The 26,028-nt window shown below is 51.0% G+C and overlaps 9 protein-coding genes across 9 annotated transcripts; 4 read left to right on the forward strand and 5 right to left on the reverse strand.

Annotated features, from left to right (window-relative positions):
• Window positions 1-3,494: 3,494 nt before the first annotated feature.
• CPAR01_00915 (uncharacterized protein) lies at window positions 3,495-4,593 on the reverse strand (the record flags this gene model as incomplete). Its single annotated transcript, XM_060485205.1, has 2 exons — window positions 3,495-4,396; window positions 4,449-4,593. 2 exons carry the CDS (start codon window positions 4,591-4,593, stop codon window positions 3,495-3,497), a joined length of 1,047 nt encoding a protein of 348 aa, XP_060356062.1.
• A 2,234-nt stretch (window positions 4,594-6,827) lies between these two features.
• On the forward strand, window positions 6,828-7,600 carry CPAR01_00916 (uncharacterized protein; the record flags this gene model as incomplete). The annotated part of the gene is made up of 2 exons (XM_060485206.1): window positions 6,828-6,981; window positions 7,038-7,600. The coding sequence occupies 2 exons, from the start codon at window positions 6,828-6,830 to the stop codon at window positions 7,598-7,600; spliced, it is 717 nt and encodes a 238-aa protein (XP_060356063.1).
• A 1,095-nt stretch (window positions 7,601-8,695) lies between these two features.
• On the forward strand, window positions 8,696-9,511 carry CPAR01_00917 (alanyl-tRNA synthetase; the record flags this gene model as incomplete). The annotated part of the gene is made up of 1 exon (XM_060485207.1): window positions 8,696-9,511. One exon carries the CDS (start codon window positions 8,696-8,698, stop codon window positions 9,509-9,511), a length of 816 nt encoding a protein of 271 aa, XP_060356064.1.
• Window positions 9,512-9,693: 182 nt separating this feature from the next.
• CPAR01_00918 (amidase) lies at window positions 9,694-11,585 on the reverse strand (the record flags this gene model as incomplete). The annotated part of the gene is made up of 5 exons (XM_060485208.1): window positions 9,694-9,803; window positions 9,863-10,006; window positions 10,076-10,738; window positions 10,812-11,223; window positions 11,298-11,585. 5 exons carry the CDS (start codon window positions 11,583-11,585, stop codon window positions 9,694-9,696), a joined length of 1,617 nt encoding a protein of 538 aa, XP_060356065.1.
• Window positions 11,586-13,473: 1,888 nt separating this feature from the next.
• On the forward strand, window positions 13,474-15,150 carry CPAR01_00919 (major facilitator superfamily transporter; the record flags this gene model as incomplete). Its single annotated transcript, XM_060485209.1, has 4 exons — window positions 13,474-13,596; window positions 13,670-13,773; window positions 13,843-14,890; window positions 14,980-15,150. The coding sequence occupies 4 exons, from the start codon at window positions 13,474-13,476 to the stop codon at window positions 15,148-15,150; spliced, it is 1,446 nt and encodes a 481-aa protein (XP_060356066.1).
• Window positions 15,151-16,389: 1,239 nt separating this feature from the next.
• CPAR01_00920 (3-hydroxyacyl-CoA dehydrogenase) lies at window positions 16,390-18,291 on the forward strand (the record flags this gene model as incomplete). The annotated part of the gene is made up of 3 exons (XM_060485210.1): window positions 16,390-16,465; window positions 16,525-17,157; window positions 17,222-18,291. 3 exons carry the CDS (start codon window positions 16,390-16,392, stop codon window positions 18,289-18,291), a joined length of 1,779 nt encoding a protein of 592 aa, XP_060356067.1.
• A 247-nt stretch (window positions 18,292-18,538) lies between these two features.
• CPAR01_00921 (uncharacterized protein) lies at window positions 18,539-20,621 on the reverse strand (the record flags this gene model as incomplete). Its single annotated transcript, XM_060485211.1, has 2 exons — window positions 18,539-20,171; window positions 20,434-20,621. Coding segments are annotated over 2 exons (1,821 nt in total), but the record flags the coding sequence as incomplete, so codon positions are not given.
• Window positions 20,622-21,369: 748 nt separating this feature from the next.
• Window positions 21,370-22,048, reverse strand: CPAR01_00922 (uncharacterized protein; the record flags this gene model as incomplete). The annotated part of the gene is made up of 2 exons (XM_060485212.1): window positions 21,370-21,457; window positions 21,816-22,048. The coding sequence occupies 2 exons, from the start codon at window positions 22,046-22,048 to the stop codon at window positions 21,370-21,372; spliced, it is 321 nt and encodes a 106-aa protein (XP_060356069.1).
• A 1,663-nt stretch (window positions 22,049-23,711) lies between these two features.
• Window positions 23,712-24,937, reverse strand: CPAR01_00923 (glycoside hydrolase family 93; the record flags this gene model as incomplete). The annotated part of the gene is made up of 2 exons (XM_060485213.1): window positions 23,712-24,306; window positions 24,375-24,937. The coding sequence occupies 2 exons, from the start codon at window positions 24,935-24,937 to the stop codon at window positions 23,712-23,714; spliced, it is 1,158 nt and encodes a 385-aa protein (XP_060356070.1).
• Window positions 24,938-26,028: the final 1,091 nt, after the last annotated feature.

Raw genomic sequence — 26,028 nt, forward strand, 5'->3', positions numbered from 1 at the left:
TGGTGAAATCAACATGTGGTTCGCCATGTTGGTTGAGAAAGTGTGGACTGCTACTAGAGCAACCTTGTCTACTTTACACATTGGAACCCTCATGCAGTTCTGGTGTAGGTAGGTCGGTGACCTGGTGGTTGGTCAACATGCCGCAATAACCATAAGATGTCAAACTGACCGCGGCTAACGTCCGGGCATACCATTAAAAATAAGAACGTACTCCGCCACCGTGGCGGAGATTGCGTTCTCGGAGTGGGTTCAAGATGTTGCAATCTGTGGCACTTGCCGCACTCCGTCCGCTGGTCAATTCTCTGTTGTGATAACTACCTTACCCCTGAACAACTTAATCTAATCTTCACGGTCAGCTTTGTCATCCCTCCGATATCTGTTCTTCGAGCACGTAGAGCGAGTCATATCCTACTCCGTTTCGACTCTTGGCTTTTAAGCTTTTCTTCGTGGAGGCGGTGCCTGAGATCCTCTCCCGCGGCCACGGGTACATCCGAAGGCATGCAAGCACACCTTTTGTAGTGGGCCATGATCGGGCCGTACTCTAACTAAGTATATCCGTGGTCCCCACGAAGAACATGCAGGGGCATCGATGTTCCTACAAAGTACGGATATCGCTGGACACAATGTTTTTTTCGGGCATATCAGTAATCAAGACCTAGCATTTTCCAATCCAGGGCAATGATCAGGCTCCGTCTTAGATAGGAGCGTTTCTCCAAAGGGAAGTTGCCACACGAACATCGCTATTATTCTTACTTTGCAACTCAATAATCACTGGAGGCCTTTTGAAGACCTACTTACCTCGTCCATGCTGTGAACGGCATCCCCGCGGGTACGCGCATTTCATGACAAACACGGACCCATATCCGCCCCGCTCCGCCCCTGCCAGGCTCACCCCTTCCGCCCCCTTTCCTCCTCCTTACTACATACTATGCTGACCTATGCTTTTGTAAGATTTTAATAGGTTAACAGTCCCGAGCCATTCTTGAAAGCAGAGTTAAAGCGTACGCGAGGTGCTTTAGGAAAGTTTAGACCTTACCATTGCTTACCTTACGTGCAAGAAAATATATCACATTTCCATTTCGGCAACCTGTTTCATGAAGCACAACTACATAACTCGCAGTAAATCCATAGTTCATCCGACATCAGCTCCACTCTAGCGGGGAATTTTTTTGAGAAAAAAAGAAACGAGCATTGGCAACATTGACGATTGAACAATGGCCGCGATGTAACCCTAACAGACCGCGTCACCAACTGGTCCGAAGTTGCAAGACTAGCGCACCAAGCCGGGCGATATACCGAAGTCAGCTATAGGCCGCCAATGCTATCGTCACTTAGGATGACGTATTCCTCATTATTATCAATATGTCTTCCAGGGCCTCATTGCCGGCCTCGCTACTCTGAGGTTGTGTCAAAGACTCGCAGACGCAAAGATCAGTGATCTATCGCGATTCTTGTACCAGGTAAAGGCATTGGGGACGGAGAGACCGAGCTGAAGGAGCGTACCAACATGCAGTCCATCAGACGCGATTCGGAAGCTGCTGTCTAAGTTTTTGATTACCATTGCTGCTTTAGAATTGGCAAGGTTTACAGGTTCCAAGGTAGGCATGGAGACTACCGTCTGGAGATCTGACTACAACCGACCGCGCGGTTGCCAGTCGCCAAGGATCGAAGCGGCATGTCTTCGGCGAACGGCCGAGGTTTGCGCCTAAATCTTTCTCCTGTTCCCCCACGAGGAAAAAGGCCGGCTATAATGGAGTACAGATGCAAGCTTCTGAAATAAACCCCTGTAGCGGCCGGTTGCCGGATGCCGGTCCGTGCTTGAAGCTTCTGTCAAAGCGAGACCGACTGTAGGTAGTTCTTCCGGTGGCATTGCTGACAGCCAGCGGAGATGAAGCTTAAATCCACCCGATGTAGGAACTTAGAGTGTGCTTCTTTACACTCGCATCGACTAACGGATGCATTTAGCATCCATTCTCGACCGTTTGAAGGCGGGAAAAGCCTCGCTTCTTTTGATCTTGGCGGTTGATATGGCGCATAAAGACTTTGCCGCAACCACTCACAAGTCCAATCTGGACAACCCCTCTGAGTCAGCAACGTAGGGGTGTATGGGGTGAAGAATTTCAGACCGATCGCATTTCAACCGTCATAAAACCCGACAGCGGCAAGTGAAAACCACAAAGATTCTCTGGTCTTGAAGCAAAGATTATGGTAGTTGTGTGACAACAGAGGAATACCATTTTTTGACGCCATCTTTTTTGTTTAGCACCTTGTTGACTTCAGGCTAATTTCTAAATTTTATTACGAGCGCCGACTCCAGTTTACTGTCCAGAGATCTCTACCGGTGTGATCAATACCCCATTTTGAAGTTCACATCGGATAGAGGAGTTTGTTTTTTCAAATATTAACAGAAAGGCACTTATAATCACTGGTATTTAAGTGTTTTCAGTTATGACAATTCATTGCTACTACATCAATAGAAGCCAGCAGCTCTGACAACGACTTCTTTAAGCTTTATTCGATCTTGCTCTCTTAGCCCACAAAGCTTCTCGTGCTCTCTCGTCACCATAGCATCCAAGCCGATACTGATAGTCATCGTCTGAATCTTCCATTTACTTTCAGGCTTCCATGAAGAATACGAAATACATGCATGCCCAACTCCAAATGGTCTTCCAACGCATCGGCCTCCCAAGTATACGGCACCAGCCTTGGCTTGGCTGCGTCTGGCATTGGAAAATCTGGTTGCGTTCCGCAACGGTGGGGCGAAATCCGACCGCGCTTAGACAATTAAATACAGTTGATCCGATAAGAACACCGAGGGAGCTGACGATAGCTACGGACAAGACCTACAAGCTTACAGCGACAAGAAATGACTTGGCGTGCGCCAAGCCTATTCCATACAGAGGACCACTTGTCAAAATTACGGCTGTTTCGCGATCAGAAACGCTGGAACCTTCCCAAGTAATAGGGGTAGTTATCACACGTGTGATCAAGAAGGCCAGCAGCAAGTGCTTGGCTACTTAAGTAGATGTCTAACTCAAACCCAGTAACCCAGAACACACCTTGGGCGTATTATGTGAACACTGCGGCACCTAACCAAAGGCCTTACAATAGGTCAAGCAAGCTACAGTAGTAAAAACTTTTCTTCTCGTAACTACCTAGAGAAACACAGATGATTGACTCAGGCGTGCAACATTTGAGTACTTGGGGCCACCGCCCATTGGCTCACTGAGTAAACAATAAGGATACCTAGGGATCGTTTGTCTATCAAGGCTCTTGGTTTCTATTGAAGAAAGTCATATGCCGTTCACTTGCAAGGCATCCATGTAGTTTCCTAGTGCCTTCACGTACTGGCATTTCTTAGTCTGTGTTCGGGTTGCATAGGTATCCGATTACGTAGCACCATGCACAGCGTGGAAGATCTGTGAAGGACCATAATATCAACCTATTGTCAATGGCATACACAAAAACTCCAATTAATTATTCTTTTGCATGTTTCAATACCCATCAGAAATCCCATCGGCTTCCTCCCGTGCCCTGCGCTTCCTATCCGCCGCCCACCACCACTGATGGGACTCGTCGTGATCCGATGTATCACATTCACGATCAGCCCAAGGTTTAGGGCTAAGGATGTAGTGAATGTTCTTGACCTCCTCGTCCCTCCAAATAGCATCGTGCACGCCGTTCCATCTCAGCGTCTTCAGTGCGTTGTAAACGTAGGGCAACCCCACCCATCGTCCACGAAACAGATTGGCGAGGAGGTCCTGGTCAGGGAATACCCACTCTGCAGGTGCGGTCTTGACACAGTCTACTATCGCCTCGTACTGACCTTTGGAGGGGATCACGACGAGAAGACCGCTGTTTAGAAGCCCAAGTGGCTGCTGAGTAAGATCCTTGCCGTTGGTCTGGGCTGCATCAGGGTCGGCGTGGTGAGACGTAAACGGACAATTGGCCGGGACCCAGCTGGCCGGGTAGTGAGGCTTCTTGAGAGGGTTGCAGATGCACGCGTGACCGGCAGCGAAGACCTTTGTGCCGGTAGTGATGGTGGTGCCGGCGGGATTCAGTGGCAGCAGCATCAACTCGTCCATGTTCTTGCGCACTAGCATGTCGCAGTCTAGGAGGACGACTCGGCTGTACGCGGTGAGAGAGAAGACGGTCAGTTTGATCCATGTGTCTTCAAAACGTGGCTCGCTTGAGTAGTCTCTTGTGTTCGAGGGGCTTAGCCGTGGAACCCGTTGGAGGGGGATCCCTCTGGCAGCAATGGCGGCGCGGCCCTCCTCGGGAAAGCAGTCTGTGTGAAGAGCGATGAAGGGGTAATTTGTATCCGAGACCAGGAGGGAATGATGTAAGGTCAGAAGTCCGGGGAGGTAACTCATATTTGTGATGAGACTAGCCCAAACTTAAGGAATGTCAACGTTGGTGAGGCTTAATGCTTGGGAAGACAATATTACCTTTATCTGATTGTACTGTCCGTTTGGCTTGTGACATTTTAACGGCCGTTTTCTTGCGGTGAACGTGCTTGTGAGATCCCTGGCAATAGTATGTTCGGGCATCGTCTGCAGTATATGTATTTGGGGCGGTCGTCCCTTGGTTCATGAGCCACTTCCTGGGTGGTGGAACAAATGCTGTACTCGGCCCGTGCCGATGACAAGTTGGCCACATCTGTTGTGGAACAGAAACACAGGACCACTCTCAGCATCGAAGCATCAACCTGATCTTATTACGAGTTCCGCGTGCTGAGACATACATGTAGTTTGAGATGCAATTCCCTCTTTCGATTGGACTCGCATAGCCAAGCCCGCGCCTTTCCGCGAAACCAAATCATACGTCACTCGGGCGTTAAGCGATTCGATGATGTAGAATTTGGAAGCACATACATGGGCTTATCGGCGGAGCGTGTCTTTCTTTTCCTCTGGAAGGGGTCACAAATCTTGAAGGAACCTGTCGCTCAGCCTCCGCGGCAATTCTGGGCTCGACCAACAACGCATGGCCATCATGATCTGCTTCCTCGTTCATCTGGCTTAACAGTCAGTCATGGGTCATTCCATGGAAATGCGAAGCCGGTGATGATCAGGAAGGAGCTCAAGCTGACTGAGAACATTCCAGTAGCTTCTGTCAGCGAGGCCAACACCGGCAATTGGAGACCAAAGCTGGGTCAGCTGTGTCACGTCCACCAGCAAAAGTGATCAGTGCCCGCCTTTGAAAGGGTCTTTGAGCAGCCCTGTACCGTTAGATTGGACTCAAGTCATTGAATGGCCGGAGTTTCCTCTGTTCTCCCCATCAATGGGGCCGTGGGTGTGGATTTTCGTTCTAAATCCGCGATTTCCGTCGAGACGGGATTGGGCGCTTTAGCAAAATCTCTGGTCGTCCTCCAGTTTGATATCCACCGCTCTCACGGTTCCGGCGTTTCCTCTTCTGCCTAAAGTATGCTGCAGCCAGTACTACGGTGGGCTTGCCGTTGTATTCAGTCCGTGTGAGGTCCTGCCGGAGTAAGATTGGGTCGCTTGGTGATCATGTTACGAATGTAGCCAAAAGAACAATCATGTCGGATTCTTCACCAAGGGTGTTGTTATTGGTGGTCGGCATCATGATCGTCTCAATCTTTCTGCCACTCTCCCATTAAGCTTCGGCCAGATTTTCCGCCTCCCTTTACTTGCCCCAGATTCATGAACCAAGGATCTTGTGTGCCGGTAACTGGAATTGAACCAGCGACATTTGGGCTTCAGAGACCTTACTAGGTGCATACATTGAAATGCAGTATTTGGGAAGCAGCCATTGTTAGGGGCATTTCCGCAAAAGTGCGCGTAAACTCAGCATCATGCAAGAATCAGAAGCCCACAGCTTATATCATAAGGCTTGTAAGGCTTAAAGTAAAATTTCGAGCCTAAATACTGATCTGAATTTTCGACGGCCGGTTTTCGACGGCCGATCAAGAGTTCCAGGTGCACTTACGAATCTGTAGACAGGCATAAGTTTAATATCCTGTCCCTATTTGCGACGTGGTGAAAGTATGAGGTTCAAATCGCAGATCTAAGCGCACACTCTTCCCAGTACATCCAAACACCCCGCCACAGCGACGTCTAAGCTCCAAAATATCATTGAGGAGCATACAGTGCGATTTATCGGCTCGTTATCTGGCCATTTACAAAGTTGCCGGCCGCGTCACGCTTCACGCGGTGTGTCTTCGCTCGTCTGTGATGGTGTTGATGGCGTGCGGAGTGAGGGCAGGGATTTAATTGAATTTTAAGGTGCCGACTACTTAGGAGCGTACGTGTACTGCGAAGAATTGAGTTAACGAGGATCATTGGTGAACCATGGGTTGGAGAGGGGTAATTTGCCTATCTTAACTTCTATGGATTTCTCAAACAGCTCATCCCCCAAGGCTTCGATCTCGAAAAGCGCAGACCAGTCTCGCAACCACAACTGCCCTGAAAGCTTGCTAGAAAATTAGTTTCCTTTCTAAAAATTCTAGTTTAGCAAGTTTCGCTCGTTAGAAATGCCGCATGTTAGCCTCACTTCTATTGCTTAACTCTATCTAGTAAGGAACAACACAAAAGCTCTAGCTTAACTCAATATCGGCGCTAATATAAATCTTAACCGGATGTTTAACTGTTCTTTGAGTCGATACTTTCCACGCTCGAATGAGAGCGAGTCATGCCACAACTGGAAGCTATCTTTTCCCAAACTGAAAGAAAGTTCTGCGTAACAAATTTAAGCAGCATTAAGCCCACTTGAAGACATCGTGTTGATCCTTTATCTCTGCAAGTCACCTTAGCACTCCGCTGCCTTACATTCCTATCCTACGACCAGGTGAAAGCCAGTTGCACAACATGTACTTCGTCATTATCGTCCTCTTGGAGACCCTTGCAGCCTCTGTAGCCGCACATCCCATCGTCGTCTCCTCCGATCTCTCCTACGCCTCGGCGCCATCATTCAGAAATGGCATGCACACGAACAATATCAAAATCAAAGTAGGGGAAGAAGGTAAAGTTGAAGAAGCCTCAAGACCTTTCCAACTGATTCTGATATGTTGGTCACAGATCAGCCCGACCTTCAAACTAGGGATGAGGCTGTGGTTGATGTCCTCGGCTTAGACACCGAAGATGCCGGGTTGCCCATCCAGCACTATGACAAGGAGATCACTCACGTCTCTCCCAATAATGATCTCTCAATCGTCCCAAGAGCAAACAAGAAGCCGACGAAAGCTGAAATCAAGGCCGACGACAAGAAGTTTCATAGAGATCAACTACGACCAGACGACGCAAAATACATTAACAACCTTGACAGAGCCAATGCCAAACAATGTGGTACAGGTTGCCAGGACTCCTTAAACTCTCACCGCTCCCAGCAGAGCAAGGAGCTTAAAGAAAAACAGCGAAATGCGCCAAATCTCCCAGGCTCAAGGGCATCACGAGGCGAAGTCAATAGTAAAGAGGATGACTATCAGCACGATTTGAATCATCTGCGTATGGACAGAGGCGACATAGGTGAAAACGGTAAGAATTCCCTGAACTCGTGGCATTCAGTCGAATCCGCCAATTCGAAGGCATCGAAAGCATCGAAGGCATCTAAGGCATCGAAAGGAGGCAATTATCATGGCTGAGTAGCTTAAAAATGGTTTGAACCAACAACACGTATACGGATTGTAACAGGCTGGAAGTTCGAACTGTCAATGTTTCATTCAATTCTCAGGGAAATTTATGATCAAGAGATTCATTGAGATCGTCCTTGTAGCGAATGAAGTGTTGTCGCAATCCTCTGTGATCGATCCGCCTTCAGCCGGGCCAGATGCTAGTGACGCGCCGAACTACATTTGCAACGCTCCGAGGTCTTTATGCAGGGCAGGATTTCCGAAAGTATGAGCTACATTCATCTATAACTCTGTTCCACAGCGCATAGCTTTCACTCACACAAGAGACGTTTTCAGCTACCTAGGCTTTGTTCATAGTTGCCTGATTCTAGCATGGCTCAGTTGGTGCGATTGCTAAATGGGCATCACGCGTAAGTAGGTTGTCAAGGAGCCTGAGCTGCCAAGGCTTTTCCTGGGGCAAAGTCAGACCGCTGCTCATGCCGCTTACGCTGAAAACATCCAGGTCTCATCTAACCACTCGAAGTCAGCAACTCAAAGGTGAGCAGCCGGATGTAAGAATAGAGTGCCTCGCCACTGTCTCTAGTGTCTTCCTGCGTGGGTGCGGCGACCGCCGAAAATGTACAAAGAAATTATCACGCAATGGTTATTCTGGAGTATGAGTACAGTGTGTGCCCGGTTTGCTCATCCACTTCTCATCAGCAAAGCTTGTGTTGGTTCTACTTGATCTGCAATCAGTTGATAACTTGACTCAATATTTAGAGAGGTTAAGTGGACGGCGGCTCTTTAAGCCCCTCTTAGGGGGATGAGAAAATCAATCCCTGTCAATTCCTTTGAAAGAGCGCGCACGCGCCGCTCCGAGGCCCCATCTCATGTTACCAAAGTGCCTTTCGGACCACATTTCATCATCACTCGCGCCCTTCATGTCAACCCGCCGGCTATAGAACCGGTTAGAACAGCCAAGAAGGAGAGACATCGCAATTACTCACCAGTCCTATAGAGCTATCATAGGCACTTATCCAGACGTTGACATCGTCTCATAAAGTTTCATTCTCAGATCGCCTTCGGAACAGAAAGGCCTCATAGATAGATACAGACACAGACACAACGATGGCATCGACAGCAGCAGCCAGAACATACCTGGCCTTCCAGCACAACGCAAAACTCACCACTCTCAAGACCATCGTCACCGCCATCCGCCCCTTTGCAGACCTCGAAGAAGCCAATCGCGGACTCTTCAAAGATGGAAGCGACCAAGATCACGTAGTCGTGACGGAACAAACAATCTTCCACCCCCAAGGCGGCGGCCAGCCCTCCGACATCGGCTCCATGACCGCCACCGCAGGCTCCTCCTTCGCCGTCAACTCTGTACGCATGGACGCCGTACGCGACGGCCAAGTCCTACATTTCGGACGTTTCAACGGAGACGCGGTATTCAAAGAGGGCGACGAGGTAGAGCAAGCCATCGACGTCGAGAAGAGACTGCTGTACTCCCGCCTCCACACAGCAGGACACGTCCTCGGCGCAGCGGTACGGCACCTCCTCGAGAAGGAAGTCGAGGGCTTCGACGAGCTCAAGGCGTCGCATTTCCCGGACTCGGCATCATGCGAGTTCCAGGGCCTCATTGATGGGAAATGGAAGGAGCCGATCCAGGGCAAGGTGGATGAGTTCTTGGCGGCCAAGATGCCGGTCAAGGTCGATTTCTGGGACGAGGACGATTTCCGGGCGCGGGGGCTCGAGAGGCTGATTCCGGACCGGAGTCTTGCGCCGCCCGGGGAGAAGTTCCGCGTTGTGGAGATTGTGGGCGCCGAGGTGTATCCTTGCGGTGGTACGCATGTCGACACGACGGATTTGTGCGGGGAAACTGTCGTGAAGAAGATTTCGAGGAGTAAAGGGAAGTCAAAGGTCAGCTACGCGGTGAAATAAAAAGGTGAAAGACGATTTAGACGGCTTGGGTACACGAATGATGAGTGTTGCAGGTGTATCATAATAGAGAAGGACGCACTTCGTCTCGTTGGAGGGTCTCGTGGCTTGTGTGGACCACTATTTAGAACACACACAATCCGTGATACTTAAAATTATCTCTATTCAAAGCTTGCTTGATAGTATCAGATCACGCTAAGAACATGTTTGACCATGGCTATCGCCTTCTCTTCTTCCAACCGCCGAGCAACCAATTGCAGGCTGATGGGCATGCCATGTACTGTCGCGGCATCGTCTGCGTAGGAAACATTAGCCATGTTGGTCCTTGATTATAGAAATACAAACGTGACTTACATTCGGCGTGGATATCCTCACAGTCTTTGCTGAGTGGCTTTTCTGTGGAGTCGAGAGGCGTATCCAAGCTTTGGTCTGCTGTCAAGCCAGTCGGGAAGGAAACGCAAGAGTAGTCGAGGACATTGTAGACACCCGTGTATCCAACTGTAAGTTCATGGGTTAGAACAATTCCTCAAGACAAGACATAGAGGTAGTCATGATCTTTAAACTCACCATGCTTGAAGCCTCCGCTCTTCACACTCGCAAATGGCGTTGTGGGGCACAGAATCGCATCGATCCCAGCCGCGGTCCACCGGTCGAGATATCGCTTCTGGAACGCGGTGCGTTCAAGGTGAAGCTGCCACATATCGTACGTCCCGAGCTCCTTCGCGGTCCCGTACGCCGCCATTTCGGGCCTGAGTGGCTCACCGGACTTCTCAAGCTCCTTCTGAATGGAGATACCGCCGTCAGCGACAAACATGCGCTCCAGCAGAGTCAGCCCCTGCCTGTGGTCAACGGGCTCCCAGTCAACAATTTCGATTTCGCTACCAGCGGCCTTCAGCTTCTCGACAGTCGCCTTGAGCGCGCGTGTGACGGGCGGAGTGGGCCTGACCATGCCGTCGTTCCACATAACTGCAATCTTCAGCTTCGAAGGAAGTTGCACCTCGCGCCACGGAATCGGGACGCAGCGCGGGTCGTGGAGCCAGGTCTTTTGGTTGACGACGGTTTTGCTGTAGAGTTCGAGATCGGTAATGGTTCGGGTCATGGGGCCGTTGACAGATTGGACGGCTTCCTGGCCGCCCATGCCGGAGCGGCAACCTAAGGTGGGGAAGCGGCCGAAGGATGGTCGGAGAGTGAAGATGCCGGTGCAAGCGGCGGGAATGCGGAGAGAACCGCCTTCACGAATGAGAGAATCAGCGTCCGGCCTTCGTTCAAGCAACAGCCAGAGTTGGAGTGATCTAAGACTCACCGATATCCGTTCCGACACCAAGAGGACTGCCCTTGAACGAAATAAGCGCAGACTCTCCGCCGGAGCTCCCACCACTAGTAAGATTCCTGTTCCTCGGGTTCACCGTCCGGCCAAAGACATTATTGACCGATTCCGCAATCATCATCGCCGTCGGCACGTTGGTCTTGACGTAAAAGACGGCGCCGGCCTCCTCCAGTAGCGTGGCGAGGGCAGCGTCGTACTCGGCGGGGTTGTCAATGTGAGAAACGAAGCCTACGGTGGCATCAAGCCCCTTGAGATTGAAGTTGTCTTTGAGGGAGATGGGCAAGCCGTGGAAGGGCCCGATGGGCTTTCCGGTGCGCTCGAGGTACTCATCTCTGGCTTTTGCTGTTGCGAGTGCGCGGTCGAAACACGTTTCAGAGAGGCAGTTTGTCTAGTTTACTTGTGAGTGAAGAGCCCACCTGCAAGTGAAGAGAGTTAGGCGGAGAAGAGGAGAGGGGTACTCACCAACTGATGAGCGGCAACGGCCCTCTTGCAGAAAGCGTTTGTGACCTCTACCGACTTGAGTTCTCCGGATGCGAGCTTGGGGATCAGATCGGCGGCGTCACTGTTCGTGATGGCGAGCTCTTTCTCCGTGAACCAACCCAAAGTCTCGGGCCACGATGTGACGTCGTCCTGGGAATCCGGAGGAAGTAGGTTCTTGGGAACAAGCCATTCTGATGGGAGTGACGCCGCGAGTGACTCTCGTTTTTTGGCGGCTGCCAATTCCCATGTCTCGGTCTTAATGCTTCCCATAGTAAAATACCTATTGGCTGAGATAGTTTCGTATGAGGATGTCTCTTTGGTTCGCGTACGATAAGATAACCAGGTGGTCAGGGAAAACGATAGCCTCTTCACAAGTTGAGTTTAGACAGATCAAGCCCGGCTCCGGAACTGTTAAATAAGACCAGCAACGGCTACTGGTGGCCTAAGTATTACTTCCATTCGTAGTCTAGGAGCGATATGGCGCGAACAAACCGCCCAGCGCCGCCGGTCATCGGTGATTTGATTCGGGGTGCATCGCCCGAGATCTGAGGAGAGTGACCAAAGTGACGGGTCACAGTGTCAGTTCGGATCCGCGGGGACTGTGGTATTGCAAGGGGGCTGTTGTCTCGACAGATAAGACAGCCGGGGAACATTCATGTTGAGACGGCGTGCGGAGATTTCGACCACCAACTCAGTTCACCTTGATAAGCTTGACCACAGGCTGTCAAGCCTGTAAAAAGTCAACTTGTTTCGATGAGCTCTACTGCGTAGAAGCGGGTACTTTTCCAGTACGGCCCCATGGGTAAAGACATCCTTCGAAGCACGTTCATGGAGGGGCAATGCTGGAGTGTGGACTGCCCCCTAGTCTTGGAAAGGACGCTAAGTCGTCCTCCCCGCGCGTGCCAGCTCTCTACAATCAATCAAAGAAACCGCCAACAGTGGTGGTCTTAGTTGAGCTAACGCCCCGTGTAACGCGGGAGGGCAATTCGGATGCTACTCATTATGGTCCATGACGCAGACAGCCAGTGTCTTCAGATTGAACCTAACGACCTAGCTCCGCTGTCGCACCGGAATAAACGCCGCCATGTGACCGTGAGGATCGCTGCCGGGTTTCTTTTCCCGCAGCACTGGTAAAACCTACGAATAGTACATGTACTATCGTAGATGCTCAAGGCGTTTTCGAATAAGACGGTGGAGTTCAATTCTAGAACTTCTCTTCATCAGGTATTCAAAAGTCAATTGAGAATGCGCTCTAGCAAAGTGGGACGCGTCTAAAAGAGCCTTAGCCCTACGTAAAATTCTCTCAAAACGATATCGCCGAGCCTTTCCATCGACGCATTCAATTTCACGGTCGCCATCGCAAACGCTCGCCACCACGACGTGAAGCACTACGCAACACCACATCGTCGCGTCTGAACTATCGCGACCACATCCAGGGCGTATCCGGCGTGTTTTGAAGAGGCTGAACTATAGCCTCCTAGCTTCTGGCTAAACCTCTCGGACAACCATCGGACGACGTCTCCGGGGAGAGCTGTGAGCTTATCGTTCCATTCTGGTTCGTTGCGGGGTGCCTGCGATCTCCAGCATTTGATAACGGCACCTTGGTTGCTCACAGTGCAACAGGGACATCGAATCACAACGCTTTGCGACAAGAGCCGACCAACACAGGGAGCCCACAATAGCTCAACTGAGTCGGGTAAACACCGATCGCCTACACAGCGAAAGCCATTGAGATAAGAAACCATACTCAAACAGGATGTCAAAGAACGCCTAAACGGTTCCTGTGACGCTTATTATCCCCCGGTCTCGATTACCGTACGGGGGAAAAACAACACCAGCCCTATCGCAAGACCCCTGCTCTTTATTCCTGTGACCATATTTCTTATCTCTTGGGAGATATCGGCCCGCGATAAGTGTCAAGCTTAGGTCTTTGGCAGCTTGGGAACTGCTGGCAAGGAGGTGCAAACAGTCTACGGTTGCAATTCCCATAAGAACTTCACGTCGGTCAGCGTTCGGGTGCATCTACCACGGTGTACGGTGTGCTTGAGCTGCTCGACTTGTCACCGCATCCCTTCAAATCGGCAATCCATCAGTTGATTCGCTGATTTTACAGAGGCTTGCTTCTTTGCAGTATAACTTGCCGAACACATTGCCCAACATGGCTTTCGAGAAAGTCCGCCAATATCTGAATGTGCAGTATCAACCAGGGGAGAAGAAGCTCGTTTCCAAGATTGACTTCTTCATCTTGACGTTTTGTTGCTTGAGTTACCTGGTCAACTACGTGAGTCAATGCCTCTTCCCAGATTTCTGCTGGTGTTCGTGATGAGCACAAAGTTTCTAATAGGTCCTTTTAGCTTGACCGTACCAATCTGAACAATGCATACGTTTCCGGTATGAAGGAGGAGCTTGGCTTCGTGGGGAATCAACTCAACGAAATCAATACATGCTTCACAGTCGGGTAAGTTTAGAGCTTATCATCAGATTGCACTTCTCACTGCTCCTTGACAACAACTGACAAACCGTCCAGCTACGTTATCGGACAGATCCCATCCAACCTGTCCCTCCACTACGTCAAACCGCGCATCTGGTTTCCCCTCATGATGATCATCTGGGGCGGCCTGACAATGTGCACCGCCAGCGTGCACAGCCCGCAATCCATCATGGCCATCCGCTTCTTCCAAGGCATAGCAGAGGCCTCGACTTTTGTCGGAACGCACTACATCCTGGGCGCGTGGTACACGGAGCGCGAGCTCGGCAAGCGCAGTGGCATCTTCACGGCTTCCGGCCTCGCGGGAACCTTCTTCGGCGGCTTCATTCAGACGGGCATCCACAGCAGCATGAACGGTCTGCACGGCCTCTCCGGCTGGCGCTGGCTCTTCATCATTGACGGACTGATGACTGTGCCCGTCGCCATCTATGGTTTCGTGTGCTTCCCCGATACGCCCCACACGACGACGGCGTTCTATTTCACGGAAGAGGAAAAGGTCCTGGCGCGGTCTCGCGTGCCCGAGATCCAGGAGCGCTCGCCGCTGACGTTCCGCTTCGCGAAGAAGGTGCTCACGTCGTGGTACTGGTGGGGTTTCGTCATGCTTTGGATCATTGCCGGCGAGACAGAGTCTTTTAGCACAAATTCCCTGTTGGGTCTGTACATGAAAAGCCACCCCACGCATAAGTACACCGTCGCCCAGCTCAACAACTATCCCACCGGCGTACCCGCCGTCGGCATCGTCTCGACGCTCTTTTGGGCGACATTGACGGATTTCCTAGGCGGAAAGCGTTACCTCGTTGCGTACTTCATCGGCATCACTGGTGTGGCGACGTCTGCGATGGTTCTGGTTGCAGCCCGGGACCCGACGAGCGCGGCGTCGACATCGGTCGTGTTTGGCGCGTACTACTGGGCTGGTGCTGTGTATGCTTGCCAGGCAACGTTCTTCGCATGGTGCAATGATGCGATGAGGTACGAGGAGGGCATCTTCCGCGGCGTCGTTCTCGCGGGTATGAATCTGGGCAGTAACGCCGTCAACGCGTGGTGGAGCATCATCTTCTACGGCGCTTCAATGGCACCGTGGTTTACCGTAAGTAACCCTCTTGTTTTTTCTGCCCGGTGAGGGTTCGAGAACCAGACTGTTGGGAATGAAACGTGTGCTGATATTTGGGACTGCAGAGGGGCATGTGGGCCATGATCGCCAGCTCGATTGCCTTGATTATCTGGACCAGTGGGCTCACCCTGCTCACGCATAGGGAAGAAAAGCGGCGTGTGCTCAATGCTGAGGCGGGGGAGACTGGATCCATCACCAAGGGACCTATTGCGAAGGATGACGATGAGCAAGTCTGAGAGTACTAAAGCGTGCGGAAAATGGTTGAGATATTGTATTCACTGGCTACAGAAGATGACGCTATAGTGAAAATCAAGAGTTCCTTATTGAGCCTTTCGTTGAAAACTGGATTCATGATGATTTTTCGCGGTTGATGGAAATGTCTTGATGAGCAGCTAAGATTGGTCGATCGTGATTTTAAGTCCAGGCCATTGCTTTACACAACGCAAGATGACCATGACTTCGCTTGAGGTAGGTTCCCTGTGTCTTGAGTCTATTCGAAGGCAAGCCGTGTGGAGGTCAAAAGCAGAAATGCTGAACACCGAAGTAAACGGAATCCGGGGAGGATAGGGATGTATTTCGAATCGGGACAGACCACAAGCAACGGAATAAGGGCCGCACCTGATCGGAAATAATTCAAACTGCCCCCACGTCGCACGGCACTTTCAGAGAGACCCCCTCCGTCCAGAGCGAGACCGACGCGGACCCTGACAGATATTCTTGGAATTGCCGAGGCCGGGACATTATGGGCCCACTTTACAAGCTTGCGGGTGCCGAGGCCGGAACCAAAAGAACGGGCCCACCCCACCAAATGCCGAGGTCACGGATTTGAGATATAGCTCTTTTTCCCAAACCAAATATAGCGTCTGCTCGCAAGCCTGCTCACTGTCTCGCTGTTTCGCGCTCATCATGATAAGACGGAATTGAACTTGTACTTATCGTAATCTTGTTCCATCAGCGACCCCGTAGTTCTCGACACCGCAACGCGCCTTTTGACTTCCAGGTGAGAAATCAACGTTTTCAATATTAAAGTGGATCCTGTACCGGCGACACCGACCCGCGATCGGCACCGAAACCCGATTCATAGTCCAAGGCCCATCATCGAAACTTGCGTCATACCCACAGCCGTCAATGCGTTTATCCCTCTGCTATTTGCTTCGCGCCACCAAACCAGACCGCTCAAGACCACTTACTAAGGATTGCAGGCTCGTTATCGGGACCCACGATGACCGACTTGACGGGTCTCCGGCAACCTCGGCGACTTGCGAGCGCTCAGGGGAATGACGATGTGCTCCGCCAAAATGTTCGACGGAAGCTTTCTCTAGCTTCTAGACTGATCTGTAACCCTGTCTTTGATGCATATATAAGTTCATCTGCCGTCTTGGCTTTTCTGATGTATCATTCTGCACTGTAGATCTTACATCATTAGACCCTGAACCCTTACTTTAATTCTCAACTCTGTCATTTCCAACACATCAATGACTTCACTACCATCAAACTACGGCGACCGCCCGGTTGCTGTGCTGGGAGGCGGCGTACTTGGCCGTCGCATTGGTGAGTTCGATTTACATCTAACCATGCTCCTTGATCAATAAACTAACATACCAAATCAGCCTGCACTTGGGCATCCGGCGGCTACAACGTTCAGGTCCGCGAACCCGACTCCAACCAACACCAGCCCTGCCTAGATTACGTCAAGCAAAATGTAGACACATACCCAGCATCAGGCCGTAAGCGCCCTGGGACCGTCCAAGTCTTCACCGATCTCGAGACCGCCGTCGCAAACGCCTGGCTCGTCATTGAAGCCGTCCCCGAACGAATCCAGATCAAGACAGACACGTTTGCCGACCTGGAGGCCCACGCACCCGCAGACGCCATCCTCGCCAGTAATTCATCGTCGTACAGATCTTCAGAAATGCTCGGCAAAGTCAGAGATGAGACCAAGACGCGCATCATGAACACGCACTACTACATGCCCCCGCACAACATGGTCGTGGAGCTGATGACGGACGGCTTCACGAACCCGGAGATTTTCCCGTTCATGACGGAGAGGCAGAAGGAGGTTGGAACGAGGCCTTTTACTGCGCGCAAGGAGTCTACAGGTTTTGTTTTCAACCGGCTATGGGCTGCGATTAAGAGAGAGACATTGTCAATTCTCGCCGAGGGCGTCTCGAGCCCCGAGGAGATTGACACCTTGTTTTATGAGCTCAGCAAGCACGGCAAGGGACCTTGCACGATGATGGACGGTAAGTGCAACATTTCTCCAAAAAGAAAAGTCTCGCACGGATCAAGTTACTAACGAAATGACAGAGGTCGGTCTCGACACCGTCGCCTTCATCGAGGACCACTATGTCAAGGAGCGTGGCCTGTCTCCCGAAAACACGGTCGACTTCCTCCAGCGCGAGTACATCTCCAAAGGCCGGCTCGGCAACAAGTCATCAAAGGGCGGTCTGTACCCCCATCTCCCTAAGATCGTCGCCCTCGACCTCGGTCTTGCAAACGAAAACGACGCTTCGGCCTCTGGACAGGTTCTCCAACTCTCGTCAGAAGGCAAGCTCGAGCGTGTCCTCGTCGACCGGCAACACGTCCCCGACGGTATCGACATTGACGCCAACGACACTCAGCGCATGATCTGGACGTGCATGGGTACACCAGGCAAGCAAGACGGCGCAGTCCTCTCTTCAAATCTCGACGGCACCGACGTCAAGTCCCTCTTCGAGCCCGGGACCATCAACACTCCCAAGCAACTCGTCATCGAACCGGCCTCCAAAAAGATTTACTTCTGCGACCGCGAGGGCATGAAAGTCTACCGCTCAAACCTCGACGGAAGCGACCTCGAGACCCTCATCATTGGCGGCAACGACGCTTCTGATTTGAAGACTTGGTGCGTCGGTATCTCCGTCGCGCCGAAGCTGGGCATGTTCTACTGGACCCAAAAGGGCGCGCCAAAGTCCGGACAGGGCCGCATCTTCTGCGCGAACATTGAGATGCCGGCAGGCAAGACGGCTGAGACGAGAGACGATATCGAGTGTTTCCTTGGCGACTTGCCAGAGCCGATTGACTTGGAAGTTGACGAGGAGACACATACTATTTTCTGGACCGACCGTGGAGAGATTCCCAAGGGCAACACGCTCAATCGGGCGAATATCGATCCTATGACGGGATTGTTGTTGCTGTCTGAGGGGTCCAAGAGGTATGAGATCTTGGTGAGACATCTCAATGAGGCGATCGGTGTCAAGCTGGACCAGGAGAACGGACATGTTTACTTCAGCGATCTTGGCGGCAGCATTTATCGCTGCAATGTGGATGGATCTGAGAAGAAGAAGATCTTCTCTGACGATAATCGCACTATCTCCGGTATTGCTGTTCTTCGAATTTAGACTGGGTCATTTCAGAGCAAAGGATAGAAGATGGTTTAGATGGCGTTTTGGGTCATGGGAGTTGTTCTGGCGAGAGTTGTGTATAGAAGCTATAGATCGATATCCCGGCTTGGGCGGTTGTCTTGTCAATTGAAGTTAATTAACGTAACTACGGCCTTTGCTGCGCCTTTTCATCCTTGCTTCCCGTCACCAGCTTCATATTCCATTCTCTCACCATTCATCAAGATTCAACGGTGCTCCCATAATCTCATTTTCGTTTGTAGAAAACAACACTCACACCACACATATCCCATCCCAACTTCTCGACTTGACCTTCTGCATCCCTCTGAAATGAGATAAGGTATGAGGTCCAGTCACTTCTGTCGAGACCACGTCTCAAACATTGGTCAGCGCTCTCCGGAAGATAACACCATACGTCCGCATGATAATGCCACAAGTAGTACTCCTGGTCCGCGAGACCATTGACTCTCATTCGAAGACCAGTTGATGAGGTTTCCGGGCCAGCTTTGATGTTGAGAGTGGCGATGTCCAGGTTCTCCATTACATACTCCCCAGTGAAGTCGTCCAAGGGCGGAGTAGGCGTACCCATCTTTCTATGTTCCTCGAGAGGCAACTGAAACAGCCTCTTGAACGTGGTCTTGTAGAGAATGGATGCCTGATGCGCAGTGAAGACAAAATCCACGGTTGGCTTCAGGCTGTACATCGCCTGGAGGATATCCTGGGCAATCCAGTCGGTAGCGTCAGAGAGGCCAGTACCGTTGGATAGGACGACAATAGCAGACTGAGTCTTTGGGATAAGATACAAGGAACACGTATACCCGGGAACGTCGCCTTGATGGCCGTAGACGAGTAAGGATTCAGAATTGGTCCCGAGAACTGGTGAGAGCAGGCTTCGATTAGGGGAGATTAATCCCAGCTTCGAGGGGGTTTGGTGATAGCACCACCCGGTGCAGTAGTCGCCATCCTCAACAGAGCTCGGATTGGCCATATTGGCGCAATCAAAGATTGGTGATCTGTGACGAATGGGGTTGGCGGTGCATTTCTCATCAAAGGATGCCAACAGGCTGGAACACCACTTGAGCAGATCATTCACGGAGCTGCGGAGTCCTCCAGAGCCACCGTTCATAGAATCCGCAGATAGCTCGGTGGGTGCTATTTTGCATAGCGAGCCGTCTGTCAGACACATGTATGGCGTAGCAATGTTGTCGTCGGTCTTGTGGACGCTGCGAAAGGCCGTTGTCCGCTTCATCTCTAGTGGGTCGAACAGCTCTTCCTTGAGAAAGTGTCCCCAGGTCTGGGATCCAGAAATACGTTCAATTATTGCACCGGCCAATTCGAATAGGGCGTTGTTGTAGTGGAAGTCTGTCCGAAATCCGAACTTTTTGGGCAGGGCGTTGACGACATTGACAACCTCGCTTTTCGGAAGGAGGATACGCCCGTCCATGCCCTGAATTATTTCGTCTAGACCATGAAGGCCAGTCCGATGAGAGCAGATGTCTCGAAGCGTCATGCCATTGAGCAATGCATCTTGATCATATCGACCATACCCTGGAAGAACTTGGGCCACTGTTGTGTCCCAACTCAGCTCCTGACGTTGGACGAGAATGTCTATAGCGGCAGAAACGAACGCTTTCGAAAGGGATGCAATGCAGTACAGAGTATCGCTGTCTGGTTTTTGGCCAGTCTCATGGTTGATGATGCCCGGGTTGTGTCTGAAAACTTCCTTCCCCTGATGGATGACGCCCATCGACAAAGCAGGCTGATGTGTGATTTCCAGTATTTCCTCCACTGCGCCAAGACGTGACCACATTACCTCCTCGACTTTTGCGCTCATTGTTGAGAAAACTCGCCGTGAATAGTTGCAGATAGAGCCATGTAGGCTGTAAGAGACGAATGTTGCGGCCAACAAGGTCGCATATAAACCTTGGGGGCGAAAGATCAGGAGACGGTGAGGACTTGGAAGGAGTTAGAAATGCCGCCCGGAGCTTTGTCTCTGACTCAGCTGAGAATCATTGTTTGCCTAGGAAGGAGGGGATTGCATCACTGGGGTATTGCATTCTGACAGGGGTATTTGTTGGGAGTGGTTGGAAGACCGACAGGTACCTAAAGTAGACAAGGGACAAAGAAGCTGCCTTTGTATACCTTGCAAAGATTGACTCGTCGGCTGACTTGCCGAGTAGGTTCAGGCACAGCTCTCCGGTGAAGCCAACTGTAGTAGCACCCTCGTAGACCTGCCGCGGATTCCGATCGTCTTCCTTTTCACAGCGAATGCGCGAGATATGCTTCAAAAGGTCTAATACAGGGTCGTGCTTGCTGAGGCAGAAGGAGGCCTGGAAGTCGTGTATGATATGCTTTCAGCCGCATTCTGGCGGACACTGGATGGCTTCCGGGGGTAGGTAGAGCGTTGATAGGGATTTTTGGTAAGATATTAGCTCCGAGACTAATCCCTACAGTACCTTATGAGGGCTCTGTCATATTGCGAGACGATGGTGATGATTGAGAAAGAGGTGTGTGCGGAAGGGTGAACCGACTAGAGTACCCATTTGACGGGATCCATAGAGAAACGGTATATGTGAACAAGGATTGGTGAGATACTTAATTGTGCAAAGCTAAATTCGCTAATGAACTCTACTTTAGAGTCGTGTCATTGTTTAATGTTTTTCTCGCGTTATTCAAATCATAAGTTATTCCTAGTTTTGAGCCAGTAATAGTACTTTTGATCAATCGTAGGTTTTGCAATAATGGGTATTTTAGGCTGTTACCTGGGATCGACGCTAATAAACCTTACTTAAGTGTAGAACAACTTTGTTGTGTCATGCCTTGAGAAAGTAGCGGATGAAATGTTTAACTTCCGCCAATTTTGATCGATGTCAAGCCTTCCTCCGCTCCTTCTTTACCAATACTGTCGCAACACGGCAGTCCAAGCATCTCCTATGTCGACAGTACAGGCAACCGTATTCGTTCATGCTTATCTCAGGCGAGTAACAATAGCACTTTACACCATCACTCTTAGCCAAGAAGCTAATTTGTTTCAATATCAGGCAACTCACGCAGGTCCATCCATAGCGGTACTCGTTCCTAGGGCGTGTGGGTGAATTTGATGAAACCCGCCTCCTCGATGAAGCGATCTTCCTTGCGTATCGATTCATTGGATGTGATGAGAGAACTATCTTAGACAGATAAGGAGAATCCGTCCTCGAAATGGGACCCCTCTCCCCTTTGCGGGGGCTTTCCTTTGATGAATCGCACTCCTCCAAAGAGGGAATCGTTTTTGGGGAAGCCGTTTCTTTCGGTAAGGGAGGTGATAAGACGAATATATTGAAAAGAACTCGGTGGTAATGACGTGGATCATCTTCGTCCTCTCTGCTACCTTCGTCAGCAGTTAGTGAAAAGTCACTTGATGTGACTGATTGAGGATAGCCCTCAAGCCTCGTTCGTGACAATCTCATCCACATGCCGCAGCTAGGTGTCGCGCTGTTTTTGCTTAGCTCTCTGAAACTCTTTGATCACAAAGGATTATTTACCACTTGAGGTTAATCTGGTCGTCCTGAGCATCGGATCTGACCGCATGGCATCCTGGACAGATGTAGACATGATCTTCTGCTTTGCTACCCTCTTCAACTCTCCGAAACTTCATCGCCATGTTAATCTTCCTCCCAGGCCGTATCGCTTTGTTCCAAGGTAATAACGTGACCTCAAACCCGTTGGCCTCGTCTTCCAATGCGTATTCGCCGCGGAGAACTTTCTGGTGACCCATCTTGTTTTCAAAGCGTTTGCTAATAAGAGACCGTAGGTGCTTTGGCTGTCAATTCCGTCTGTTGATATTGGAGCGAGACTTACCTCCCAAGATTCTAACCATTCAATCGGCAATACCAGCACAACGCCCAGTGCGTCTTCAAAGAATAAAAGTCTTTGTGGATTCGACCCAGGCCCACGGAAGAACCTGCGACATGTTTCGTCTTCACGCTCCTGGACAAGAAGGTGGATTTTGGACTCTATCATGCTCGCAAGCTCTTTGATACACAGTTCGTTCCTTTTTGTCATCTCCGTCAGAACTTTGCTTATGTCTCCTTCTCTTATGAGGTAGCCATTCGCAGCATCCACTTTGGTTGCCAGAACATCTATGCTCGTATGATGTTCTGAGATCTGGGTGCTTTGTCGGTTGATATCGAGGGATAGTACATCCATTCTTGAAACAACTTCCTTAATTCTCGTTTGCATCGTTGAATTATCGACGTGAGCTGCTTTCCTACAGAACGTCAAGGCAAGTCAGCAGTCAGCATATCGGTCTTTTAGTTAGGAGCAAGGTAGATGAGGAAATCGAGCTTTACTTAGTATGTATGGCTAGAAGAACAGAAAGTAGTTGTGTGTAACGAGATAGCTTCTGTCGCAGTACCTCTAGTCGTTCTTTCTCTCGAAATCTGTATTCTATCTTTTTCCCGATCGATTTCGTGCTCACTTGGCGGTTCGGGTTCCCAAGTGACGATGCATACTTCGACTGGAAATAATTCAACGCCTCTTGCAGGTCTGTCATACATTCGTTTGTGACTGACTTGATCAGCCAGTTAATATCTGAAAGTAAATGGGAGTGCTCGCGTTCCTGATATACGGCAATGACCTAGGTAGAGGTACATTCATCAGTCCAAGAACTTTAGTGTTAGTAAGCGCCTTTGACCAGTTTGGAAGCTGGTGTATTTTCTTCTCTTACATTCTGCAAAACGTGTACAAACTGATCAAGGTCGTTTCGAAGGTTTTGATAATCTCTTGCACTGCCTCGACTCTCGCTCAGAGCTTTGCCGACCGCAATGCCAACTTGGCATAGCTGGAGGATGTCGCCAAGACTCCCGAAGGTAAAGCCGACAGACATGCCGGGAACGCAATGGCTTCGATACGCGATCGCTTTGCTACTATAGAAATGGGTGAAATGAACTGCTCTGGCGTGGGAAAGAAAACCAAGGAATCAGGCGCCGAAAGAGACCACCGTTGTTGGGAGTGTCTGCCGTTTTAAGGCGCCCACAAGGATGAATGGTCCCTCTTTATAGCCAAACTCTGGTCAGACTCATGCTCTTCAAGCAGCTATGATTGGCAGAACATGACGTGGTTGCTCGTCCCCCACTGCGCCATTGGATGATGGTTCCCGGTTACTAAATCTCACCGGCCGCCCAGGTTTCGAGATAAGCCTGCCCGGTCTCTGGCTGCCACCTGTGCCACTCTAATACTTGTGCATATGGGTAACGATCCAATCGAGACGTTGAAAGCCACATACTTACATCACTCATTCATTTCATATCATAAGTAAGGTAAGGCAAGTATACCCAAGCACGCTCAGCCACCTTGGATTGTTCTGCAAATGACGAAGTCTTTATTTCCAGCATTACACTGCCTACAGATGACGGCTTAGATGTTTCCATAGCCACTATCTACAATCCAAGCAGAGTGTTCAGGTTAACAACGCTAAGGCTAACTTGATTTGTGCTGCTAGGAGGCAATCTTCCACCACCAATAATAGCCAACTTGCTGCCATCATCAAGCACCGCAAGAGCACGGGAGTAAGCGTTAGGCTGGGGAACAGCATACTCAACCCAGGCGCTAGCATCGCCCAGAGCCCGGTTGACGAAGATGTTCGACTGGCTGCCGCCGCTAAGCACGATGGTACCGTTGACGCCACCAACAGGGGACCAGACAACGTAGGGGGAGCTAACGGGGCGGGTGCCGGAGGTGGAGATAAGCGAGATGCTGGGGGCGGCGAGGATGTTAAGCGGGTCGGCCGTGAGGCGGTAGTGCACGCGGCAGCCATCGGTGCCGCAGACCTCGTAGGCGAAGATGAAGTCGTCGTTGGGCAGCTTGGCAATGACGGGCATGCCGGGGCGAGCCTCGTAGGCGTTGTCATCGTGGACATCGTCGACGATGGCGCTCCAGGTCTTGAGGTCGGTGGTGGTCTGGTGGGACAGCTTCTGGCCGTACTTCGTGTCGCGCTGGTCGGCGTAGTAGATGATGAGCTCACCGTTGTGGAGCCTGCGTGAAGAAGAATCGGTCAGCATATACCCAGGATGGAGGTTCGATAAAGCTCGAGTCAGACTTACAAGAAGTGAGGCTCCCAGACGGGGGTCAGGCCGTTGTTAGGCAGGGCCTCGCCTCCGCTGGCGACACTGCTGAGGAACTCCCAGTTGGCACCGCCATCAGTGCTGACGTAGACATCGATCTTGGTCAAGCTCAGGTCAGTCGGGATGCTGTTGCCAGCGAGCAAGATAGTGCCGGCGGGATAACCAGCGAAAGCCTCCGGAAGCTCGTAGAGGAAGGGCTGGTATCGCAGGCCCCAGCCGTTGACAGTGTCCTGAACACGGCCGATCTCAGCCCAGGTGGCTCCGCCGTCTTGAGAGCGGTAGACGGGGAAGTAGACGATGGGAGGCTCGGGGGAGTAGTTCTCCCAGGTGGCGATCAGGTCGCCAGAGTCCAGCTGGATGGTGCGGGCGTACAAGACGCGGGGGTCGACCCAGCCGGCGTTTGATGGCGGGGAGAAGATGACATTGTTCGAAATGGTTCCGGTAGCTTGACGGGCCTCAACTGGGGTTGGGACGGGGCTCGCGACAGCCTGGTAGGAGAGCAGACTGGCAATGCCAGCAACGGCAGCTCCGAGGAACTTCATGATGTGATTTTTCGAACACTAATCTCGTGGAAAATTGGAGAGACGACGAGGCCGACGGCGAGAGAGTCAGGTGCCTTGAAGGAGGACGAGAGACGGCATTGCTCGAGCAGCGGGGTATGTTATATACGCCGCCCACATTGAGCTTCGAGTGAGGGAATACGATGTCAACGCCAAGACAATGTCAACCTGATCATCATCAATAGCTTCGCAAGCTCGGAGGAAAGCTTTCCTTGATTTCGTGACTCGTAAACGAGTGATGATAATCCACCCCCAAGACGGTAGGGTGGCCGCGTTGGGGTTAGCTGACAGCACATGCAGGTCCGACACCGTGATCATTGGCGCGTATGGTGTGTTTTGTTTTCGCAGACAGCAATGTGACCTCATAGAAAGGCCGTCACATCGGTCAAAAGCTCGCCGAGGGCAGTGTTACATTCCCCGCGTCTTAGTTCATTGCCGTTGAGATCTGGGGATTTGTGTGGGGATATCCCAGCCATGTTTATGGGTGATTGCCGAAGCTTAAAGACGCGCGCCAATGAGGTTGACTGTTCTTCGGATCCGGCCGGGGATCAGCAAAATTGAAAGATTTCACAAGTATGGAGTACACGTGCAACTGACAGTTTGGGTTCTTGAACTGCAACTTCCAAGGCCTAAGGTTTCATGAAGGATTTGGTAGAAATTCGTTTAAACGTGTCTCTTTGGGCCCAATTGGCAATCAGACCCGCAAATGGCGTAACCTCACGATGCCGCCCTTGGGATCATGCGATGCCCGTCACACCACAGGAGTGGGTAGGTCCGGACCGGGGTAACGAGACTCTTGAGCCGAGGTATCGGGACAACGCAGTGCAGTTGGTTTCTGGCAGCTTTCCTTCCGTCAGGCACCAAACATCGTCAACACATCGATCGTCAACATCCCTGTGGAAGTCGCATACCTTATGTACCTTAAGTGATGTTGGATCTAACAGCGCATTGCAGATCTTTCGGGCTTACCCGGTCGAATAATCGATGTTTCCAGTCTTTGTTGCCCTTAAACTATTGTCTTGGCTTGATCCGCAACTTTACGAATGCGCTAGGTGAAGATCACTGACATTGAA

Source organism: Colletotrichum paranaense, assembly GCF_030867605.1.
Source record: "Colletotrichum paranaense strain IMI 384185 chromosome Unknown Scaffold_1.1, whole genome shotgun sequence".
In the NCBI taxonomy this organism is placed as follows: domain Eukaryota; kingdom Fungi; phylum Ascomycota; class Sordariomycetes; order Glomerellales; family Glomerellaceae; genus Colletotrichum; species Colletotrichum paranaense.